We start from the raw sequence: 22,430 nt of genomic DNA, 5'->3' as shown, positions 1-22,430 counted from the left end.
TTTATATATATTTATATGATATATATATATATATATATATATACCTATATAAATATAATTATATACATATAGATATATATATATATATATATATAGACATATATATATATATATATATAGATATATATATATATATATATAATATATATATATAGTCAACTCAACAGTAGGGTTACCGAAACTCAGAAGATCAATAAGAGTTTATTAAGATACGTATCGTGCCATCATGACACATCATCTGTCTGTAATATAAAAATAATTCACATTGATAAAGTCTAAAATTAAACTTTACTTGCTAGTTTAAAAAGGAATACAAAAAAACTAAAGTTATTCATAAAAACTAGTTGTTAAGAACTAAAAAACTATAATTATTGACAAGGTGACATTAAAATAGACGAAATTTAAAAATAAACAGGAATAAGAACCTTTACAAAGCATACATACACATGGCATATATTACTTTAAAAACGAAGTCACTGAATAAAAGCAAATAGCTGGACAGTACGCTTGTATATGTCCATTCTCCGGACTAACCTTAGCCTCAAGGAGGTTAATCCTGAAAATGTACCTTTTTGGATTAGGATTAAATGCCTCCTTTGGCAAGATGGGAGACGTGTCAACGCTGCTAATTATAGGAAAGTCTCAACCTTTTGTAGCTAGAGTATAAGGAGTGAGCCTGTTTTGAGATGATTAATAGGTATTAAATTAACTTTGAGACTTCCGAACTCTCTTTCAATAATTTTCTTGATTCGGTCTCCTAATTTATTTTTGAATAAATATGGGACAGTTAATTTAATACCTATTAATCCACTCAACATAGGCTCAATCCTTAGTCACAAAGAGAATTTACAAGCGTTTATGCGATCCAATATCATTTACAAATTTACTTGACCGGGGTGTCCCGGTACTCACGTTGGATCGACGAAACGCTTGTTGCAAGTTCGATATTCTCATCATTTGGGAGTGAGCTACAGAACTGGCCAGAGGATAACTAACCCTGAATTCTCTAATATAAGAAATTATGCAGCTCACTTTAAAATTGAAATTAACAAAAAAACCTTTTTCGATAATTGACAATACCCAGCACAGCCCATATATGACGACACTTGAGTCTTTACATATCAAGCACCTCGTTCCTTCCCTCAATTCTAGTCAATCCTCTACTCAGCTTTTCTTGGTCGTAGTCGAGGTCTGGGCAAACGACGGTCGACCTACAGCCATTCTTCTCTTATCCTTCGCTTTGTAAAGGCTAATATTCCTGTTTAATCTTAAATTTCGTCTATTTTAATGTCACCTTGTAAACAATTTAGTTTTTTTTAGTTCTCAACAACTAGTTTTTATGAATAACTTAAGTTTTTTTATTCCTTTTTAAATTAGCAAGTAAACTTTAATTTTATACTTTATAAATGTGAATAATTTTTATATTACAGACTGACGATGTGTCATGATGGCACGAAACATTTCTTAATAAACTCTTATTGATCTTCTGAGTTTCGGTAACCCTACTGTTGAATATATATATATATATATATATATATATATATATATATATATATATATATATATATATATATCATGTCTGTCAGTGACGGTCCTAGAATTTCTGAGATACATTGAAGAATGCGTTTTTTCTTCCTCTTTGTCTCTTCATAGGAACTCATTGTTGCAGAATCATTTTCGCTCCTGGCGACTTGAGATTAGTAGATAATGACCTAATGACTAGTATGTGAAATAACCTCTCCCAGGAACTCGGAGGGAATAACAATTATCGAAACATTCTCCTTCTCTGCATATGTGTATTGTTCAAGAATAATTCTAAGCATAAGATGTATAAACTCTACCCTTACGTTATACCTGCATGTAAAATGGGCTAGTTGTGAGTGCGAACTGCATTGACCAATGCGTGAGTAAAAAAAAAAAACTAAACATACGAATTGAAGTGGAGAGGGAAAAAACAGTAACGATCTGAAGTCTTCGTGCTTTTATGACACTACATTTATTGAAGGAGAACAGAACACTGCAATATGTATGCATTGTCGTCTCTCTCTCTCTCTCTCTCCGAGTTGTACTCATTCGGGTGCTGTTCTCGGTTTCTGAGTGGCGATGAAATGAAAATTCAGAGGCAAGAGAATCTCATCTCCTCTCGGCATACTACTACTACTACTACTGCTACTGTTTGTTTGTTTGTTTGAATGATGTTTTTACATTGCATGGAACCAGGGGCTATTCAGTAACAGGACCAGCGGCATTACGCGACTTCCGAACCACGTCGAGAGTGAACTTCTATCTCTAGAAATGCACATCTCACACACCTCAGTGGAATGCCCGAGAATCGAACTTGTTGCCACCGAGGTGGCAGGCCAAGACCATACCGATCACGCCACTGAGGCGCTCTGGTGGCTTCATAAACCATTCTACTCATGGTGTGCGTACAACTTACATTGACTAACTCTCCTGTCATCTCACACTTTTCCCACTCTTGCCAAAATAACGGCAAAAATATCAGGGGGGGCGGGCGAGGGGAACAGCCTGTCACACGTCCTTGTGATGCCCATAATGTCAGAATATCAGTAAGGAACAAGTAATGAATATTGTATAAACAAAAATCTGTATTTACAGACAGCGTAAAGTTGTAGTAGTACCTGACGCTATGCCTTTGAAACAGCTCCTTTTATCTGCCCTGTTTCCAATCTGCAGGTGTTCCAGCACTGTGGGACGAGCCGGGGGTGTTCAGGTCGTTTCTCTCGGTTCTGGGTGCGTCTACTTCGGCATTATTCTTCATGAACTGATGCACGCTGCTGGATTTTGGCGCGAACAGTCGCGCTCAGACAGGGACGATTACGTCACCATCTACTGGTCGGCCATTATCCCTGGCCTCAGGTACAATTTCAACAAGGTAGGCGACTGGTAACCATGGGTTTCTTTATAGATATATGATTCTCTCTCTCTCTCTCTCTCTCTCTCTCTCTCTCTCTCTCTCTCTCTCTCTCTCTCTCTCTCCTTAGTAGTACAGAGTATAATACGTAACTGGTCTCTGTTATAAAAAAGAAAAAAATATTTGTACATTTTATACCAGAGAAGTATGAAATGCCCAGTTCAACTGTAATAAAACTCGAAGAATAACGTCACTGGCTGTATTATCGAGTGTCACGTTAAGCTTAGAGAGAACCTGGTTCTTTATGACCGCATACGACGGTGAATAATTCAAAGGCTTCTTTACAGCCAAATAAACTTACTCTCATTACTAAACGCAGCGACTGATTTACCTAAAGAATATAATGACGTCGCAGCATCCAGTTTTCATTTGAATGATGGTTTCTTCTTCTTTACAGAACTCGAATTTCGTCTCAACCAACCTGGGTCTTCCATATGACTACGGCTCCATCATGCACTACGGCCGGTATGCCTTTACCAACAGCTACGGCTACCCGACAATTGCTCCCAAGGAAAATGGTGTCACAATTGGGCAGCGTAATGGTTTCTCTGACGTGAGTCGGTCTATTATTACGTCACCAGATTCTTGTCATTGAGTTTATTGAGGACTAATATTGAAGGGTATCCTTGCCACTCCATGTAATTCATTATCCAACTTCATCGGATGACACACATTTGAAATATATAGGACTAGTGTACTTTTCTCGATATAAATGCAATTACGAGCATGTTAATATACTGTGGAATACCTTTATCACTTCTTGCTGACAGCTTGACGTAAAGGGCTTGAACCTTCTCTACAAGTGTTCTAGCGTTACTCCTGTGACTACAAGCACTACAACCACTGCCAGGCCAACTCCAAAACCTGTCGACTGTTTTGACCTCAACACCTTTTGCCCATCCTGGGCATCGGAGGGCCAATGCAAAAGCAACCCAGGGTACATGCGCGTTAATTGTAAGAAATCGTGCAATACTTGCGGTAAGTTTTGCTATTATTTTTATTAGTAATTGGAACTCTCTCTCTCTCTCTCTCTCTCTCTCTCTCTCTCTCTCTCTCTCTCTCTCTCTCTCTCTCTCTCTCTCTCTCTCTCTCTCTCTCTCTCTCTCTCTCCTGAATGAAAATCTCTTTTGTATCACACTGAAAGATGACATTAAGCTATCGATCTGAACTTAGTCTAGACTCTTATCCTCTAGGCACAGAGGTTTGCGGCGACATAGCAGGCAACTGCGGGAGTTGGTCAGCCAGCGGAGAATGTGAGCGCAATCCTGCATTCATGAAGCAAAATTGTAGAAGAGCTTGCAGCTTTTGCAGTAAGTTGAATTGATCACGATAATAGGAATTGATAGCTAACATCTTCCATTTGCAGATGTACTGAAAGAATTTGAATATAGGAAACAATTTATAAACAAAAAATATATGGTAGTACAGAGACAATAAACGTAACAAACGCAAGCAAATAAGAAACAGAATAAGCAAGGGGGCTGTTTTCAAGGCAAATCCCCTCCACTGCTACGTGTTGCTGATGACATAATCACATTCAATTCTATATTTCACTTAAGCTTCAGCTTACCATTCCCCATTCTTTTGATAACCGATTTTGTTATTTCAATAAATCTAGGAGCGGCTATAGTTTCGTGGCCCAACCTTACATCCGACCAATTTTCATGTCCAAACCTACCAATAGATGGATGTAAGTCCGCGGGTCGTGGTAGGTCTTCCAGGTCGAAGGGCAACTTACCTGTGAGAATGAATTTGGTTGTTATGCGGCTCTGGAAATTGGCCCGTGAAACTGGCCGGCGAAACTGTAAACATCCCTAAATCTGCCCTCTTCAGATACGTTAATAATTGCAAACAGTTAAATAACAAATTATTTACTTTATTCCTTTTCATTTCCACCCCAAAGACTAATCTCGGCCCTTTTCTTCTAGCATCTGATGGCTGTGTTGATCAAAACGAATATTGCTTCGACTGGGCAGCCAAAGGCCAGTGTTCCAGCAATCCTGCTTACATGAAATCCTACTGCGAAAAATCCTGTGGGTTGTGTGACTAGTGATTTGAATACTCGAGTAAGTCCATTGCGATTGATGCTGCGTAGACGTTCACACGAAGAGGGTAATATGAAACAGATTGAAGTAGAAAAAAAACATTAGATTGTATTTTTGATTTTCCTTCTGGCGTTGCAAAACCGTTGTGTTTCAAGTTTATTGTAATAAATATAGTAATTTCAACAAAATCGTATCCTTTTACTTCAGTTGAAACGGTCTTAAGGGAGTGGTAGTTAAGGTTACATAATCTTGTTTTCGTATTTCCCAGGGTCACTTAATTTTCTAATATATTTGATTCAAGAAAGACGCAAGGCAGATTTTTTTCCATTAAATTTATATCTCCTGTATACCTATATTTGATGAAAGTAAGACGCAAATATTGCAATTAATATGTTGGAGGCCTTATAAATTACTATTATCTTATATAAAACAGGAAGTCAATATACAAATGATGTTAAGACACTTTCCTCGGTTGGAAAATTCTTTTGATTGTACTGGCTTTGTTGAACTATCGAAGGGCATGTGGAGAGGATGAAATGCTTTTAACCATCATTCCTAATGTAAATAACATGCTGTCTTTCAATTGCCTTCAGGTTTTACCAAATTCATATAACCAAATAAAAGTAATGTAAGTAGCTTCCACAATAACTTAGGCATATTAGTTCATTCAAAAATTACACACACATATATGATAGACAAGTGATTCACAGTCTTTCTTGTCTGCACCTACAATTATGTTAGTATATACTTTTCCTGTCATTTTTTTCTTATCACTTACATTCTTAGTCAAAATTTAACCATACATTCTATACTCAGTAAAGTTGTGAATTCAGTAATTATTGTCATGACATCTTCCATCTTGCCCCTTAGACAAAGGAACAACTACATTCTTTTCAGCCTCATACTTTCATTCTATACATCCCAAGATTTACCACCACAAACATTCAAAAGTTCACTGTAAACCTTTTCCACACGCCTGTTTTAGCTCTGCCTTTCCTCTATCTTTCTGGTTCAATTACTGAACTTCCAGTATATCATTCCATCTACTCAGGACTTGATTCATTAAAATATTTTTATAATGAATCAACATAATTTACGACTAAAATCTGGTGAACACTATGGTGGTTGGTGATGCAATTGGTCGCTTGAATGGAAATACTGTGGTGATCTTGAAAAAGTATTTATATCGGGTATGACGTATAGAAGGACACAACTGTTTTTTTCGTCGTAGAACAAAAGATATTTAATTAGAAAATGCTTTAAAGAAAGTTGCTCTGCTATAGGGTATAAATAGTCTGACTAAGGTAGGCTCATCTAAACAGAACACAAATTTTTTTGTCTAGCCTAGGCTGAACTCAAATGATTTTAATGAAGTTACGGATGTTACAGGTTTAACAAAAAGATACAAAATTGAAGGAACAGTCCAAAAATTGTTGTCTTGTAATTTTTATGTCCAAATGGGTATTTTTCTGTTTATATCGAGCTAGATATTATTACCATCCACTCTTAGGTGGATTACCTAGTAAGCTAACTTGGTGAAGCCTAAGGGCCCTCAAGACTTTGGGGGTGGAGGGCGTGGCCTCGAACTAGCCATAATATTAAAAATTGTATAACTGCAAAAAGAGGTATGCCAAGAGAGGAGAGGAACTAGAGGCCAATTTTGTGAAAATTTTCTGTCCAAGCCTGCCTGGGTGCCTGTGGTGCAGTGCTGTTCCTGCCATTAAGCAGACCGGGACTGTTGCCATTTCGAGCTTAGTTTTTATCTGATTCTGGCTGACAATAGTGACTACCGAGAAACGTTTACATTGTATAAGCATAATTAACCTTATCTTAATTACCGTGTAGTGTATTGCTTCAATTTCCTCAATATTGTTTTGCATAGCTACTATAGCTTCAAAATGCTCCTAGGACTGCTCATATTTCAAACAACCCAACTCAGGTGATTTGGTTTGCTTTGCTCGCCTGACAGGGCCCTTCTGCATCCTTAGCCTTAGGGCCTCAAAGTGTCTTAATAAATGTTCTATGTGTTATGGCGTGGGAAATGTTCCTGTGGTGGTGCAGTGGAATAGTTACTGTTTAGTTTGTCATTCACTTGACTTAACAATTTGCAGCCTTCAAGCTGGGTTTGGACTTGATGTAGATGGAGGACCAGTAATCATGAGTGTGTTCAGTGTCCGTGCTTACATACTGTCATTTTTAAGAATAGATGGAGTATTGCAGATGAACGGTATATATTATACTAATGAAAATCTAATCCTTTCAGACAGAAGGCATCCTTGGAACATTATTAATATTAAAAACAATCGAGTCATGTTTTTAGTATCCACAATTTGGGGATTGCCAGTGCCCTGTATTGGTGACATTGGATGGTGGCTAATAGTAATGAAAAAATGTCTCAAACCTAAATTCAGCGAAGGTAAGATTTTCAAAATTATTTGACTATCTTGTTATAGACATGTGGAGGAGTTATTACTGAGTTCAGTACATATTTTTGAAGAGGTAAACAGGAATAATAGGATGTTGTTAAGCCAAATTTTTTAATGATAGTCTAGGCTATCTGAATGGAATACTGAATTGTGTAAAAAAAATTAAACAAAATTTCAACCCAAGTAAACCTTTCCAAATATGACACAATGAAATATGGAAATTCTCCCCCTGAAAAGGCAGAGGATCATGAAAAAACGTATAGATATTTCCTTATGGATTGTTAATGGGTCTTGAAAGTTTGTCCAAAAGTAGTAAATAAGAAATGTCTGAGTAGGCAATAACATCTCATGATGAGGTTCCTAAAGACTAATAGTTTCTGCATGGATGGATCAGTGTCCTACAATGGAGTCTGCATTCCAATTGTGTATATAATGGTGAGTGCCACGTAGCTAAATTATCCACTGCTTCACTATGAAAGCCATACAAAAATCTCTGAAAGAAGCATGGAAAAAATGGAGAGAAGTAACTGGAGTTGTTTTAGACCAGAAAATGGCACTAAAGTTCAAAATGAAGATTTATATGACAGTTATCAGGTCTTTACTATTATATGGGGCAGAAATGTGGGCAATGAAGAGGAAAGAGGAGGGACTGTTGGAAAGAACCAAGATGAGGATGGTACGATGGATTGCTGGAATATCACTAGTGGAAAGAAGGGAGGCTCAAGATATAAGAAGAATGTGTGGTTTATGTAATGTAAAGGAGAAGGCTAGAGAAGCTCATCTGAGGTACTGTGGCTATGTAATAAGAAGAGAGGAGGTGGAACCAACCAAGAGCGCTAAGAACATGCCAGTGATGGGGAGGAGGAGTGTGGGAAGCCAGCAGATCAGATGGGTGGATGTGGTGAGGAGTGATATGGGTGAGGTTGGATTGGGGGAAAAGGATGCAAGGAATCGTAAATAGATGGAAAAAGTTGACTCGAGCATCCTACCCTGCTTTAAAGTGGGATTAATAAGATCAAAAGAATTGGAGCACATGCATGATCAGCTGGAACTGGGTGTTCTGCATCTTCTGTGGAATGCCTGGGACTTTTCGCAAATACAAAAGGCTATGTTAATGTACAGTAGTATTGGTCTTTTGTAGAAAAAATTAATTAAGACTTGCTTTTAAATTACAAGTTTAATGGCGACTTTTCCTAGCACTGGAATATCTACTAGGAAGGTGTTCTGATTTTTCCAAGAATAATTTCACCCCTCAAGATAAAAGTTTCACTCATTATTTGAGGGGAGGAGAAATCTGTATGCAATTATCAAGATTACGTATACTGCAGTTTTGCATCTTAATTCCCACTGACATGTGACCTAATAAAAAGTATTAGTCTTAATTAGATTAGTCACCAGTTATCTTTTTAAAAGTGAAATATTCAGTTGCTATTTCTCTTTGAAGAGGTGTACAGTATGTATCAGTTTTTTTCTTCTCTGATGGAAGAAGAGGAAATAATATGGCTGCACAATACTTATAGAGCATGTGAAATACTCTATTTGTCATGAATCTGTATACAGATATTGGCAAGGGAAAAATAAAACTCAATGGATCTTTGGTTGAAATAAATTATTTATGACAAGAAGCTTCTCATTTCAACATTAAATGAGTGGTGATAAATATATACAGTATAAATTGTAAAATGTTAAAGCAGGTCAGACTTTGTAATTCTCTGCCAGGTTATTCTTAAAACTGAAACTACAGTACTAAATATTTTCAACTAAAAATCCAAAAAACAATTGATAATGGCAAGTTGTTCTATACAAACCACTCAACCAAGACAGTAAAGTTTCCATTCACTCAATGTATCAAAGTATGAGTAATGCAAACATGTAAGGAACTATTGCACTTTTCTTATAAAATGGAATGGTGTACCATTAAACACAGTCTTATAAAAAGGGAACTGGGTACCATTAAACAGTCCATCAGAAATGTTTAATGCAATTACAACTAGCAGAATTATGCTATGTGCAGCAAACTAAACTTGATGAACATAAGTGCATCCACAAGGTACAAAATTGTCAATAAAAAAGCAGAAACTCATTGCATGTACTCTTGCTCTATCAGTAAAGTATTTTAATTCTAACAAGCAGTTAAAATATCATTGCTGAAACTGAGTTGCATCTGAACTTAACCCAATAATTATTGGAGGAAGTTTTAACATTAAATCTTAGATAGCCTAAGCTCACGTAATGAAGAAGACTGAAGGAGAGGCATTACTTAAAAACTGGAAGGATCAGTGGCAAACCTAATTAAGCAGAAATTATGCAGGAAATCCACACTGAAAGATTATTTTGCTGTCATATGCAGAATCTCAGTTGTGACAGTAAATCTTACAGTATCTCATTTGCTGAAAGGAATGAAAAAAACAGCCTTACTCAGATGACTATTACAGGTACAGAATGTAAAGTATTTAACAATGATAACCAGTAAAAGTGACAAAATCTGCCTTTGACAGAATGATTAAACTTCGTGCCAAACTTGCATAATTTATGTATCTGTAATAGTAGTATATGAGAATGACAGATGAGCACTATATAATAAATACAAATAGTTACTTTTCAGTTGGTAGAAAACCACAATGATGTAATGTTCTGAACCACAATTAGTCATATTGCTTTAACATACTAAAAGATAAACCTCGGAATCTGAAATTATTAGAGAAATTGAACAAGAAAAAATAAAAAATGGACATAATTATATAACAAATATCTGTTAGCTTAATTTAAGCAGCTCAAAGAACAGTGAAGAAGCTCATATTGACAACATACAGTAGGAACAGAAAGTAGCAGATGTATGAAGAACTCTACGTCTCATCAATTAATGTTAAAATGTTAACCTAGTAATCACAAAGGTAAACATACATGCCTTACTATCAACACAAGAGATATAAATCTCCATATGATAGTCATGCAATCCAGGTTACAAATTGCATTCTTTTGAGCACTTACAATACCCTGGTATGAAAGTATAGTACTGTATTTTGAAAAATATTCAACATTTCAATTCAAAATAATCATTCTTATGGTAGTAGTACATACTACTGAAAATTGGCCACAATAAATGCTGTTCATATACACAAAGTTTTGCTTTTTTACAAAGAAGAAAATCAAATAAAAAACAACAAATATATACTACATAATACAATAATTGCAGATACGAAGATAAAATAAACTTTGAAACAGAAAAATACAGTAAATAAACATTTCTGGAATAAAACATACCTCAAAAGAGATCTTGGCTCAAACTTTAAAAGTATGTATTAAAAAAGGGATTTTGACGTAGGAAAAATCTATTTCTGGGCGAGGAAGCCGTGTCGCCCAGTGAAATATGTCTGCTTTAGCACTATTTCTAGTAAAATATTGCTATAATACCAGAGAACTGCTAAATTGGACATGTCAGAAGCCTCTGACTCGCTCACCTATATAAAAGGTGTCGGTATAAAACTGGGGCGAGTGTTAAACACTACCACAGCAACCCCTCCAATTAGCCTTTTCCTCATCAAAATAAAAAAGTATAAATTGTTCTAAATTAAAACCTTATAGTACATAGATATCTGTACAAAGAAATAAAATGATAAAATTAAATCCCAACTCATTATATTGGAACATGTCACTAAATTTAATATTAAATCCCTCTAGTTTGCAAATGGTTTAGGCTTGACAACTAATCACACCTTAATTATTTAAACTGTCATGTTGCTAACAGCCTGGCCTAGTAATGATAAGAAAGGAAGCCCTTGCTACAGAAGTCTTTCTACTTTTACTGTCCTTTCATCAACAATCAATACAGTACACATGCTGTCATTATTCTTTTAAGCAACAACACTTCCCTATTATTCCATACAGTTTTCTATGGATTGAATAATTTTGTTAAGGATAATAGTGCTAAGTAGACATGCTTCATATAACAAGTTGGAAAATGATATAATAGAATGTTCTTCATTTTCCTTTGGATAATTTTGGTTAAACAGTACATATTAATGGTAAATATCAGTATAATTAAATACAGTATACAGTCAACTTGGGAGTACTAACGAGTTCTATACAATTTTGGTTTCCTACAGTTTGACAAGAAAATAATGTATATATCACTCATCACCATTGGCGAGAAACCAGTTTCTTTTGCAGTGTATTTACAATACTAAATTTTGTTCATGATAGGATATTGTGTTTAGTTCTTAAATAGATTAAATCTTGATCATGAATATTTTTAAGTGAAAGATGTATGAGTGACATAAAGCTATTCTTATGTAAATAAGATTTTAAGAATAGTAGCTACATGCAATTTAATATATTTTTAAAGTTTAGAATATCACACAGTATATGGATATGGGTTATTTACACTAAAATTTTATGAGGTATTACTGCATGTATGCCAATTTGCCTTTTATGGATTGCCTAAAGAACATAATCCCTATGTAACTTACGAGTGTACATATTTATAGTACTGTATAACAGATCTTTATCAACTTTATTCCAAATGGTACAAAATTGGTCTTGGAAGAACATCAGATGTAATTTTTAATTTATAAAAAGGTCAAAATTTGGCAGCTACATACAGCTTGAGGTAAAATGCCTGACTAGCATGGAAATTTCAATATTTTTTAAAACATGAGCAACTTTAAAATATGAAAACACATAAAACTTTGATGAGATGGCAGTTCTGGCGTTAGGTACCCAAGACTAGTATGTTGGAAAAAATATTTTTTGCTTTTATCTCAATAAACCTTGATAGTTGTCATAACACAAGATCACAAGTAAGGTATGTTAAATAATTTCACATTTTCAGTAAAAAAAATCCTTATTCTTTTTAATAACGTCAAATAGATCAGTTTTTTCTGGTTATATATAAATACCTTTACAAGTTTATAAGATATTAGGTGTCACAATGCTAACCATGGTTAAAATTGGTTGCTTTTTATATATGTACTATCTTTGTTTCTAAAAGAAGACATATCCTTACTTGTTACCTAGGTACTTGACCATCAGGTATGAATAAGGACAAAGTTGAGGAACTGAACTACATACATAGTCAACATATGTGACTATGCCAGACCATATATACACTTGATCCACACATGATATCTTTAAGAGTTGAACATTAAAGGTGATCAGTCACTACCCTTCTTTGAAAACGTTATCATGTTAACAGACGATAAATTACTAATTGACTAATTGAATAATTTTGAGCATTTTTCAATAAATAAAAACTTCAGAGTAGAAATTAAAGATTTTATGTATTTTGTTTGTGTAGCAGTTTTGATTCTTTGAATCTTTTGAAACCCAACTTGATTCTCAATTAGAAAAGGATATAGTACAAAAATATGCAGTTTGTTATGCAATAACATATATACGTACCAAACCAAATGAAAGATAGTAATTAATAAGCCTCTGCAAATTTATTATAATAAATGATTATTGAAACATAAAATTTCAAACTTGACAACTAATACTCCAGTATAACAATCAATTTTTCAAGATTTCCTTCTTACTCATGAATAACGCACATCCCCAATAAACTATTATGTTATACTGCACCTTCATCTCCCAACATTAATGTAAGCTGCCTTCATATGAGTTTCACTAGTATCACAACTTTTGATACAATTTATAAAAATGAACTGTCTTTAGATTGGTACAATGCACATAGCCATTAATGAAGCTGAACTGTACAAAAAATAATCAAGTATCCTTAAGCCAATAAATTTTCTGACATGATTTTAGTCTTGCTTTGAATATCAACAGTTAGTAATCTACTACCTTACAATCATGCATCTTGATATAGACAACATTAAGGTGCTTAGCAGTACAGGCAGTCCCCGAAAATCTGTGCCTTTATCAGTTATGTATCTGTGCCAGTACCTGATTATTGGCACAGACAAGCAGAAATTGGTGCACACTGGCGCTGAAAATCGCTGATTTTTGCCACTAGACAAGCCCCATAAAACTGGATCGGTCTTAACGAGCCCATTGATAACCGGGGACTACCTACTTGAAAATGGCTTTTGCATATTATATTATAGTAGCTAACCCTACATGTAATTTCATGAGAATACATAAAGCTAGTACTATGTCAAGGGAAGAAGTATTACAAATAGTCCACCATAACCTCAGATTAATAATGTACTATTATGTCATTCAAAATCATATACCATTATACAGTGTTATGAACTTTAGTAGAATACATTCTTGCTTTAATGAACTTCAAAACAATTTACTACAGTATTTGTAAAGACTATAACTTTGATAAGAGCTTGCTGTCATACTGAATTCTACTAGAGTAGTTAGTAATTTTCACCTCTGTGATGATAAAGTATAAGGACAAGAGTAGTTAGTAATTTTCACCTCTGTAATGATGAAGTATAAGGACAAAGGGATCACTGTACTATCACATACAAATGCAGATAGGGCATCAAGGTACTATCACACAAGTTCTGTATATCATCAAATGTAAAACCACTAACTGTATTACATGTATATTACATTTTAAATTACTTTTTTTCTTAACTATAACTTTTCAATTTTTCACTGGATGCTGTGTCTATATAAGAACTAGGAACAGATTTCTCAGTGGTTTTAAATGTACTTTTCTAAATGGTACTAGTAAATTTCCCTACTATGTGCTTACATTAAGTGACATGTATAATTATCATAGGAGTGTAACTGACTCTGAACTTTACTGGACTCTTAATTACTTATACAGTGCAATGGAAGAAAAAAAGAAAAGAGAACAAGGGAGCTGTTTATAAAGACACTTGGGAGCTGTCTCATTCTCCAAGAGAAGAAATCATTATGTCTCTTACATGAGTACTGTATTATCTATGCTCCAATGTATATGGATATTAAGCATAACATGTGAAGAAGAAATATCCAGCACTATTCTAGGTACGATATATTAGCTATCGTTAATAATCAGAATACCTAATAGTACTACATTTAAATATCATAAAAAGAAGCAAAATTTCAAGTACACTACCACCACTAATACTCCAAGCTTTTAATAAAACACTGTGATGGTATAACAAGATTTACATAATAGGAATTTTAAAATCAGTAACAAAGAGAAATTTATGATTGCAATGATGAATAATTATAAAAGAACTAAGCATTTTGCACAAACCAATTATGTTTATATTAAGTTTAATCTTGTGAGTCCCGGGTAGTAAAGATATTTTCAAAAATATTAACAGGTAGTACAGTTTTGCCTAAAATTGGCACACCTATCAGTTAGGGAGGCATCTCTTAATCATTTCAGTCATTATTAATTTTCTGTCAGCTGATTCCTTGCCCATTCCCCCTCCTGTTAACATAAACAGAACTGTAAGGCTATTGGTACGCAGCAAAATGATGAAAAAATTACAAAAATTACATCATAATTTACTCGAACTTTCATCTATAAAGGCACTGTAAACATAAATACGTAGCACTGGAAGTTTATCCTATTGTTAAGACCGAAGCTTTGTTAGCTATGAAAAATACAAATTTATTTTAAAATTCATGTTTTCACTTTTATGATTAGAAATGGTTTGTATGGTATGAAATGGACATTTTTTCAAAGTTAGTTGTTCATCATTACTTTTTTGTTGATTTTCCAGCACATATTAACGACCAACAACTAGATAGAATTATATTAATTTAATTTCCAGTTATTTATTTAGCTTTCATCACCTATTATTATTATTGATAAACATTGCAAATACAGTAGTTAAAATAAAAACCTCCAATCCCATTGTTGAATCCCTAATTTAGGTGGTGACATCACATAAATGGAATTGTCTCAGATGTTGGTATCGAAACGTATATTAGTCGTTGTGTCTACATCATAACTTTTTCATTCTATTTCAAGTGCAAATATATATGTTATAGCCTATAATAATCATTACCATGATGTGTGAGTTCTAGCCCAATGTTTTGAGTAATATTACTTTTACACTGGAACTTGGTTATACCAACCACACATGCACACTGTACTCTTCACAGCATGGGATGCACAACCTTTTCCACTGGAGCCAAAACTGGGTTTAAATTAGAACAAACTACAGAATACGTAAATACTAGAAAGCAAGCAATGATCTCGTGTGGGAGGCAGCACACCAGCAATTGAACAAATCTATTGTAAGTGGAACTGTTTGCTGTGGCCCAGGAAATTTTAAATTACGCTGGCCTGGGAAATTTCATTGATGCCAAATTAGTGGAGGAACTGGATTACAGGTTAGTGGATTAGTCAAGATATACCTGTTTTTGGTATTGCATGTTATAAATCACAGTGTTGTTAATAATGATATGTTATTTAACATGTCATTGGATTTTTGAGATTAGGGCTCATTGTTTAGGCAACGTGGAAAATCTAAACATCAGCTATAGCCAACCACTATGAAAGAAAAATAGTTAAAAGTATAAATATATAAAACCTAATTGTCTCTTGACAGTTGAAAGTAATTCCTAGTTGTTACATAGATCAGCAATTCAAGTATATCCTTAGAATTTATGACAAGAGACCCTAATATTATTACCCAGGTTTGAAGGTACTGTCACCAATCAGAATTCACAAATAAAATGTGGTCATTCTGTCATCAATGAAATTATATAATCATTTACATCCAGTCACAGTGAAAGTTTTTATGTGTTAGTAGAAAGCTTTTTTATACTGCTTTAAGGTGTTTTCTGAATGGTGAGCATCCATGTCTTAAAAGTTTTTCGGTTTTCAAATTGTAGCCACAGTTATCAATTTACACTCAAACATCATCTAGGTGGATGAACCTACATTATCTACGTTATACCTCGTGTATTTAGATTGAACTTTAGCTGAGTGAGTGTATTAGATCTCCTTATATTACACCCAAAAAAGTCCTTTATTAATTATTTAATGAAACTACATACTATGTAACTGCCAACACTGCTTGTCTCTATTGGGGCTAATTACATGAATAATTAAAGTAATGAACCATGTTCAGGAAACAGGTTTTTGTAGCTAATGATGCTAATTGTTTAATGATTCCTTTCATACTGGTTATTGATAAGGCATAAAAAAACTGTTGTCAAAGATGAATAACATATTTTATCACAATAGTAGATAACTTTGGTATCATATGCCAAGTGTACCATACTTATTGGTTTTTGTTTTTGATTTGGCAAAAGTATTTATCTAGATAATTTGTACTGTTACTGTAATCAGTGTTTTCCAAAGACTGTATGTTAGTTGTCTCTTTGGTATCTTTCATTCTTTGCACATTATTTAGTAGTACATGATGTAGTGATTTACTTATTTCGAATGTCTATGTCTGGTAGTACATATACTACTAGTTTGCTAATAATCTGCTGATGTGTCTTACAATTGAGCATTTATCTTTAAGCAAGTAAGATGGTGTTTCTAAGGGACTGTATGCTTAGATGGCTGTGGAGAGAAAAGAGGGACAGAGTTCCAGTACAGTAGAATCTGTACTGGCATTAGCAAAGCAGGTTAAATTTCAAGCCCCACAATACCTGTCAAGAGCTTCTTTGAAAGTCCAAAAAATGTGTAATTTTTGTAATAGTGCTCAGATCTTATTCTGACAACAAAAGAAAATGAAATTTGTTTACTGCTACACATACATTCTCATAGTTAAGATATTTTGAGACTACGAACAAGATATTTGGTTTTGGCAGCAATCAGTCATGCTCTGAAGGCAAAAACTCAAATTAATCAAGTTCTGTACAAAAGATATCACGTTGTCAATAATGTTTTTGGTAATCTACACACTTTGCTCCGTCCAGAAAAGTGATTAACTACTTTAAGGCATGACATCACTCTTTTAAGTTAAAAACAAGTTAAGACACCCCAAAATGGCTTCAAAAATACCACTAATGAAATTAATTACATTACTACAAGCTGTTCTAGTTAAGTGATAAAAAGAATGAGCCCTCATTTTCAAATCTAATAACCTGGTAAAATAAGAATAAGGATAACCCCTTGTTATCAGCTCTAATAGCCTGATATAATAAGTGAATGAAGGCTGTGAGAGATTGTCTCATTTCTATTAATTTTCCTAATTTTAACTCATTTTCCTTTATCATTTACATAAAATCATTCAATACAGCACTTGTTTCATGTCCAAAAATTTGTTAAGAATGACTATGCCTTAACTGTTACCATAAGCCCTTTGCTTTTAAAGCCCTTCACAGCCACTTTTACAAATACACATGCACAATTCAGCAAACCTTGGTATACCACCTGGGTACCAGGTTTTATAAAGTGCACTGCTATCCTCAATGAGAAAAATGCATGGCTAAAAATCCTCGTGGCATGCAATTTTTAAAGATATGTCATCAATGTCTTGATGAATATTGTACATACACTATTAGAAATATGTTGTGATAAGCTAAGCTCTACACATTCCATTGCAAAGATGCTAGTATACATAAATATGATTTAAGAGAAAAGTCAACTTGCTTTAGTTCTTGGAACATAACTTTTAATATACATGATAAGAACATGCTTTTATCCTATTTTGGCAAGAAACATTAAAAGTAAAATTGTGTAAAAAAAACACTTACAATAGCACACAATATTTACATGAAATTTCATATTTAAAAATGTTTACATCTACACTTCAATTCAGACATGTTCATCTACTTAACAGGCCAAGCTTTCAGGTTTACACTTGTAATATAAAAAAAATTAAACATCTTTGATGTCCATAAAACAAAACACATTTATAGGAGTGACACCAGCTACTACAGTATATACATTATATAGTTTTAGGTTCTCAATTTATGGTAAATATAAGTAGAGTAAATCATATATAGGTATTTTAAAAAGTCAAGCTCTTACACCATAAAAAAGGAAAGAGGACTAACATAAGTAGAACATAATCATTTCATTTTCTATTGAACCTACTAATCAAAATCTTTGCACAGTACTTCAAAGTTACCCTTTAGACATTGTTTTCTTTTAAAGAGGGATAAAAAGAGCTAATTTACTTTTTAAAAATATCAAGCAATTAGGAAAGCACAATATGGGGTAAGTATAGAGCTTCATCTCATGGAAATTTCATAAACCCTAGTCAGCAACATAGAAGATATGAAACATAAGAAATCTCAGGCTGGAGTACTGTATTAAAAGAATATTTTAACACAGCAATCTTGCTGAACTCATTAAAAATTAGCATCTGATGAGATAATAATACAGCCTTTCCTTCTTTCTTTAAAGATTTCTGTAGCCCTTTTCTTATCATATTACCTGAGTTTCAGCATATTACAGCTCATTTCCCTAATATCTCACCCTTTGGACTTACACCAATTATGAGTTACCTCTACAGTTTATGATCCTCTTGTCAAAATGAGCCTTAGAACCACTTTTCTGAATGTTCATTAATATGTATCTTCATAATACTTTCCAACAGTACTGTAGTAGTGACTGTACTCACTGTAGGATAGTATTTTGTGAAACTTTGGATTGTTTGTTTGTATGGTGTTTTTACATTGCATGGAACCAGTGGTTATTCAGCAACGGGACCAACAGCTTTACGTGACTTCCGAACCACGTCGAGAGTGAACTTCTATCACCAGAAATACACATCTCTCACTCCTCAATGGAATGGCCGAGAATCGAACCCACGACCACCGAGGTGAGAAGCAAACACCAAAACAACCACGCCACTGAGGTGCTGGTGAAACTCTGGAAGTCACACCTTTGAAAAGATTCTCATTATCAGCTGCCCTCATGTACACCTGGGAAAGTGCATTTCCTAGGACATTTTCCCTTGACTTCTGCATTACTATTACTGTATCAATTAATAAATCCAATATATAAAACCTGACCATTTGCCTCTTATATTAGTATTGTGCTGTACTGCAGTATTCAAAATACTTCTAACATTGAAAGCAGTATTTATAGTTGTACAGAACTTTATGAAAAATAATGATCTAGTATCTTGATATAATTCATAACAATTATATTTATTTCAATACTGAGTATACCTCTGTTTAGGTAAGCATTGTATAAAGATGAAGTGGTATCTCCTCTTTCCTATTTTGATGGCTTAAAGAGCTGAACTGCCTTTGTATGTTACAGTCAAAACAAACTAAAGGATAAACAGTGCCATTTTAAAAAATAAACACTGCAAAAAAATGTCAAACCTACTAGAAAATATAAGATTCTAAACAGAGTTTGTTTGCAGATCTTGTCCTTAATAGCTCTAAGGTAAAGGCCAATTCACACCAGATACTACACTAGCTAAGCTACTAATGATAAACATTAATTACCACTGTACACATGGGATGAGAAGTTATATTGTCAGTATCACTGAGTTGGTAACAATATTTTCCATTTCACCAGTCCTTTAGTTTTCCATTGTGTAATACTGTCTAAAAAGGATTGTCCTTGAATTTATCAACTTTTGACAATATTATATTGCAGTATTTTGACATTAATTCATATTATATTGCAGTAATATATCTTCATGGTAATAGAGAGTAGTTAACAGGCACAAGGAAGTCGTCAATTTCAGAACTAGATTATGGCAAGGTTATGATTAAAATAAAAACAGTCATTTTAGTAACATTGTGGGTTTAAACATGTCAATATCATGTAGTTGTGACCTGTTCCGAGTCATATCTTCACTCTGTTCCAGCTCTACCAATGTACCTATTAAAACCATAATCTTAAAACTGGTGTCAGATGTTTGTGTACCCAAAGTAATTCCATATCATAAGCAAATCATCATTTGCTTTCATAACCTCTATCATTAGTGGCATGTCTCCTTAGCCTCATCTAAACCATCACAAAACACCCAGTGCACATATTTAAACTTAAGTTACATAAAACACTTGCCTTCATGTTTATAAATTAATACGCTTCCTTGAGTTACATTTTTTGCAGAAATTTAAATGTATTAGAATTCTCTGGTTGTCATCATAGCTTCCATACTGACTATCGTAACTTGCATATTATGTTTTGTGATCATTCTGGTAAGTCATGACCAAAGTCTGGCATCACATTCAAGTTTGCATCTGGTGTGAAATGGCTGTGTTTATGAATATTTCATGCCCTGTCTATCAGTTACAGTAAATGGAGTGCTTGCGCTACATTTCTGATATACAATTTGCCAGTTCATTCAGTAAAAAATTGATAACAAATACAAACAATTCATAACTTTAAAAAAACAGTATTATTCTACACAATATTATCACTAGCAGGTGAATATTAAAATATAATTAAGTTCAGTTGTATCACATATTAATTCTAAATGCTATAAATAATCTCCACTTCAAGATTCAAAGTTTTCATACTACTAGATTATCCCATCCACATATTTGAGTCTGCAGTCTATCAATTCATCCATTACTAGATCCACCTGAATTAGCTATCTGTAATGAAAATTAAAATGTAAAATTATACACTTAAACATTCAAACATCTTAAATATTCTTAAAAAATCATAATGGCTTCTAAAAGCAGTGCAGAGTTGCTTGTAAAATAAATGAATTGGCATATCCCAGATGTGGAAAAATTTACATTTCTAATTTTTTCTGGGTAAGAAATGTGCTTTAACTGGAGTGCACTGGAAAAAAGCACTCCCAGTTAAGAGGTCTATATCACACTTTATGCCCATATGAATCAAACTCCTACCTTTGTTAGGACCAAGTAATTACTTGGGAAATATAATTTCTTTGCTCTTCTGCTGTGCTGTTGCCCAACTGAAGGAAACTGTCAAGTTAATATGTATATATTTGGTAACTTAAATGACTTTGATCTCTGAAAATTCATATGTTATTTGTCATGTAATACCGAGATGTGCAGTTTTCCTAGAAGATTTTTAGACTACAATATATATAGTCTTCTACAACCTAGAACTATAACTATCTTGCTAGACGCAGTCCTTCACAGAGAAGAAAGGTTTGAAATTAATGACATATCTTCAACAGTTTTCAGAACAGGAATTAATAAGTAGCAATTTCATTATCTTTCCCATCCATGGCCTGCGCTTCTGCTTAAAAGGATGTCCTTACCTGACAACCAACCTCTCACTTGTATCGGAATATGTAAGAACAATTAAGGAGACTGACGATAGATTAAGGTCTTTGATGATGTCTACCCTAGTTAGAGTTCTGAATTGAGGCTTTGAGGTCCAGTAAGTTTTTCAGATCCTTTCTTTTGCATCAGTGTCAGTGTTAATGTTGACTGGTATCCCTTAACAGAAGACAAGAGAAATTAATTTCCTCCCTCAGGAACTTGAAAAATTCTGCAAAGCTACAATGCAGCAGTAGTAAGAAACCCTTTTTCTAAGCAGTAAATACAAAAGCTGGACAAGTGTTACTGATAAAGGTTTGACATAGATAATTTTGGTCAAGAAATCTTGTCTATAAAACCATTCCCTGTGTGAGAGTTCTGTACCTGGAGGTCACAAGAAACTGAGTTAAGTGTGACTGACTTAGGCTTGGGTAAAATCATACATTCTCTTGGCGGGTCTTGTAAGGAAGTAGAGTATGTTGGCTGACCCTGCTGCTGGTGCCTTACAAGTGCTATCAAGGTTAATTTATACACTATAATAAGTGTTCAACCTGAAGAAAGGAGAAAAAACACGGCCTCCATAATCTTCCATCAACACAAGAGGTTGTCAGTTTTTCTTAATGCTGTATTCAGGAGAAGCAAGTAGTGTACTCAGTTCCCTGTTCATTGTAGTTACTCATCAATTTCCCCAAATCCTCAAAGTTTTCAAATATGTATTTTGAGGTTATTCTGTTGGAAGGATTTGTCATAATGTTGGAGGCCTCAACAATGACATTCCTACAACCGTATTTTATACTGGTAGTAGTACTTCCAAGTTCATTTTTAATGTTTATCAATTATTTTGTAAGTGGATTTTTTTAATAAAACAAAATTTTATATATACATACCCAGCAATTATATAGCAAGTGAAACATTCAGCTATGTAATTACTGGGTAAGTTTCTTATACAAAAATGGATTTTCCTTAGAAAATGAGATTCCAGACTGTTCAGAT

General features: G+C 34.0%; 2 protein-coding genes across 5 annotated transcripts in view; one reads left to right on the top strand and one right to left on the bottom strand.

Moving 5' to 3' along the window:
* Positions 1-5,128, top strand: part of LOC135204155 (zinc metalloproteinase nas-15-like) — a 302,727-nt gene extending 297,599 nt beyond the window's left edge. For all 4 annotated transcript variants that reach the window (XM_064234185.1, XM_064234186.1, XM_064234187.1 and 1 more), the window contains 5 exons: positions 2,698-2,896; positions 3,333-3,488; positions 3,706-3,913; positions 4,129-4,245; positions 4,864-5,128. In XM_064234185.1, coding sequence (XP_064090255.1) covers positions 2,698-2,896; positions 3,333-3,488; positions 3,706-3,913; positions 4,129-4,245; positions 4,864-4,985 — 802 coding nt within the window. In that variant the 3' untranslated portion in view covers positions 4,986-5,128. The remainder of the gene's footprint in view (positions 1-2,697; positions 2,897-3,332; positions 3,489-3,705; positions 3,914-4,128; positions 4,246-4,863) is intronic.
* Positions 5,129-8,996: 3,868 nt separating this feature from the next.
* Positions 8,997-22,430, bottom strand: part of LOC135204150 (ras-related protein Rab-9A-like) — a 38,506-nt gene continuing 25,072 nt past the window's right edge. Inside the window, exon 7 of the mRNA XM_064234177.1 lies at positions 8,997-20,795. The gene's annotated coding sequence lies outside the window, so the exon portion shown is untranslated. The remainder of the gene's footprint in view (positions 20,796-22,430) is intronic.

The sequence above is a fragment of the Macrobrachium nipponense genome, chromosome 44 (genome assembly GCF_015104395.2).
Source record: "Macrobrachium nipponense isolate FS-2020 chromosome 44, ASM1510439v2, whole genome shotgun sequence".
Taxonomy (NCBI): Eukaryota; Metazoa; Arthropoda; class Malacostraca; order Decapoda; family Palaemonidae; genus Macrobrachium; species Macrobrachium nipponense.
Note: the sequence above shows the minus strand (reverse complement) of the source record. Positions and strands in the feature narration are given on the sequence as shown.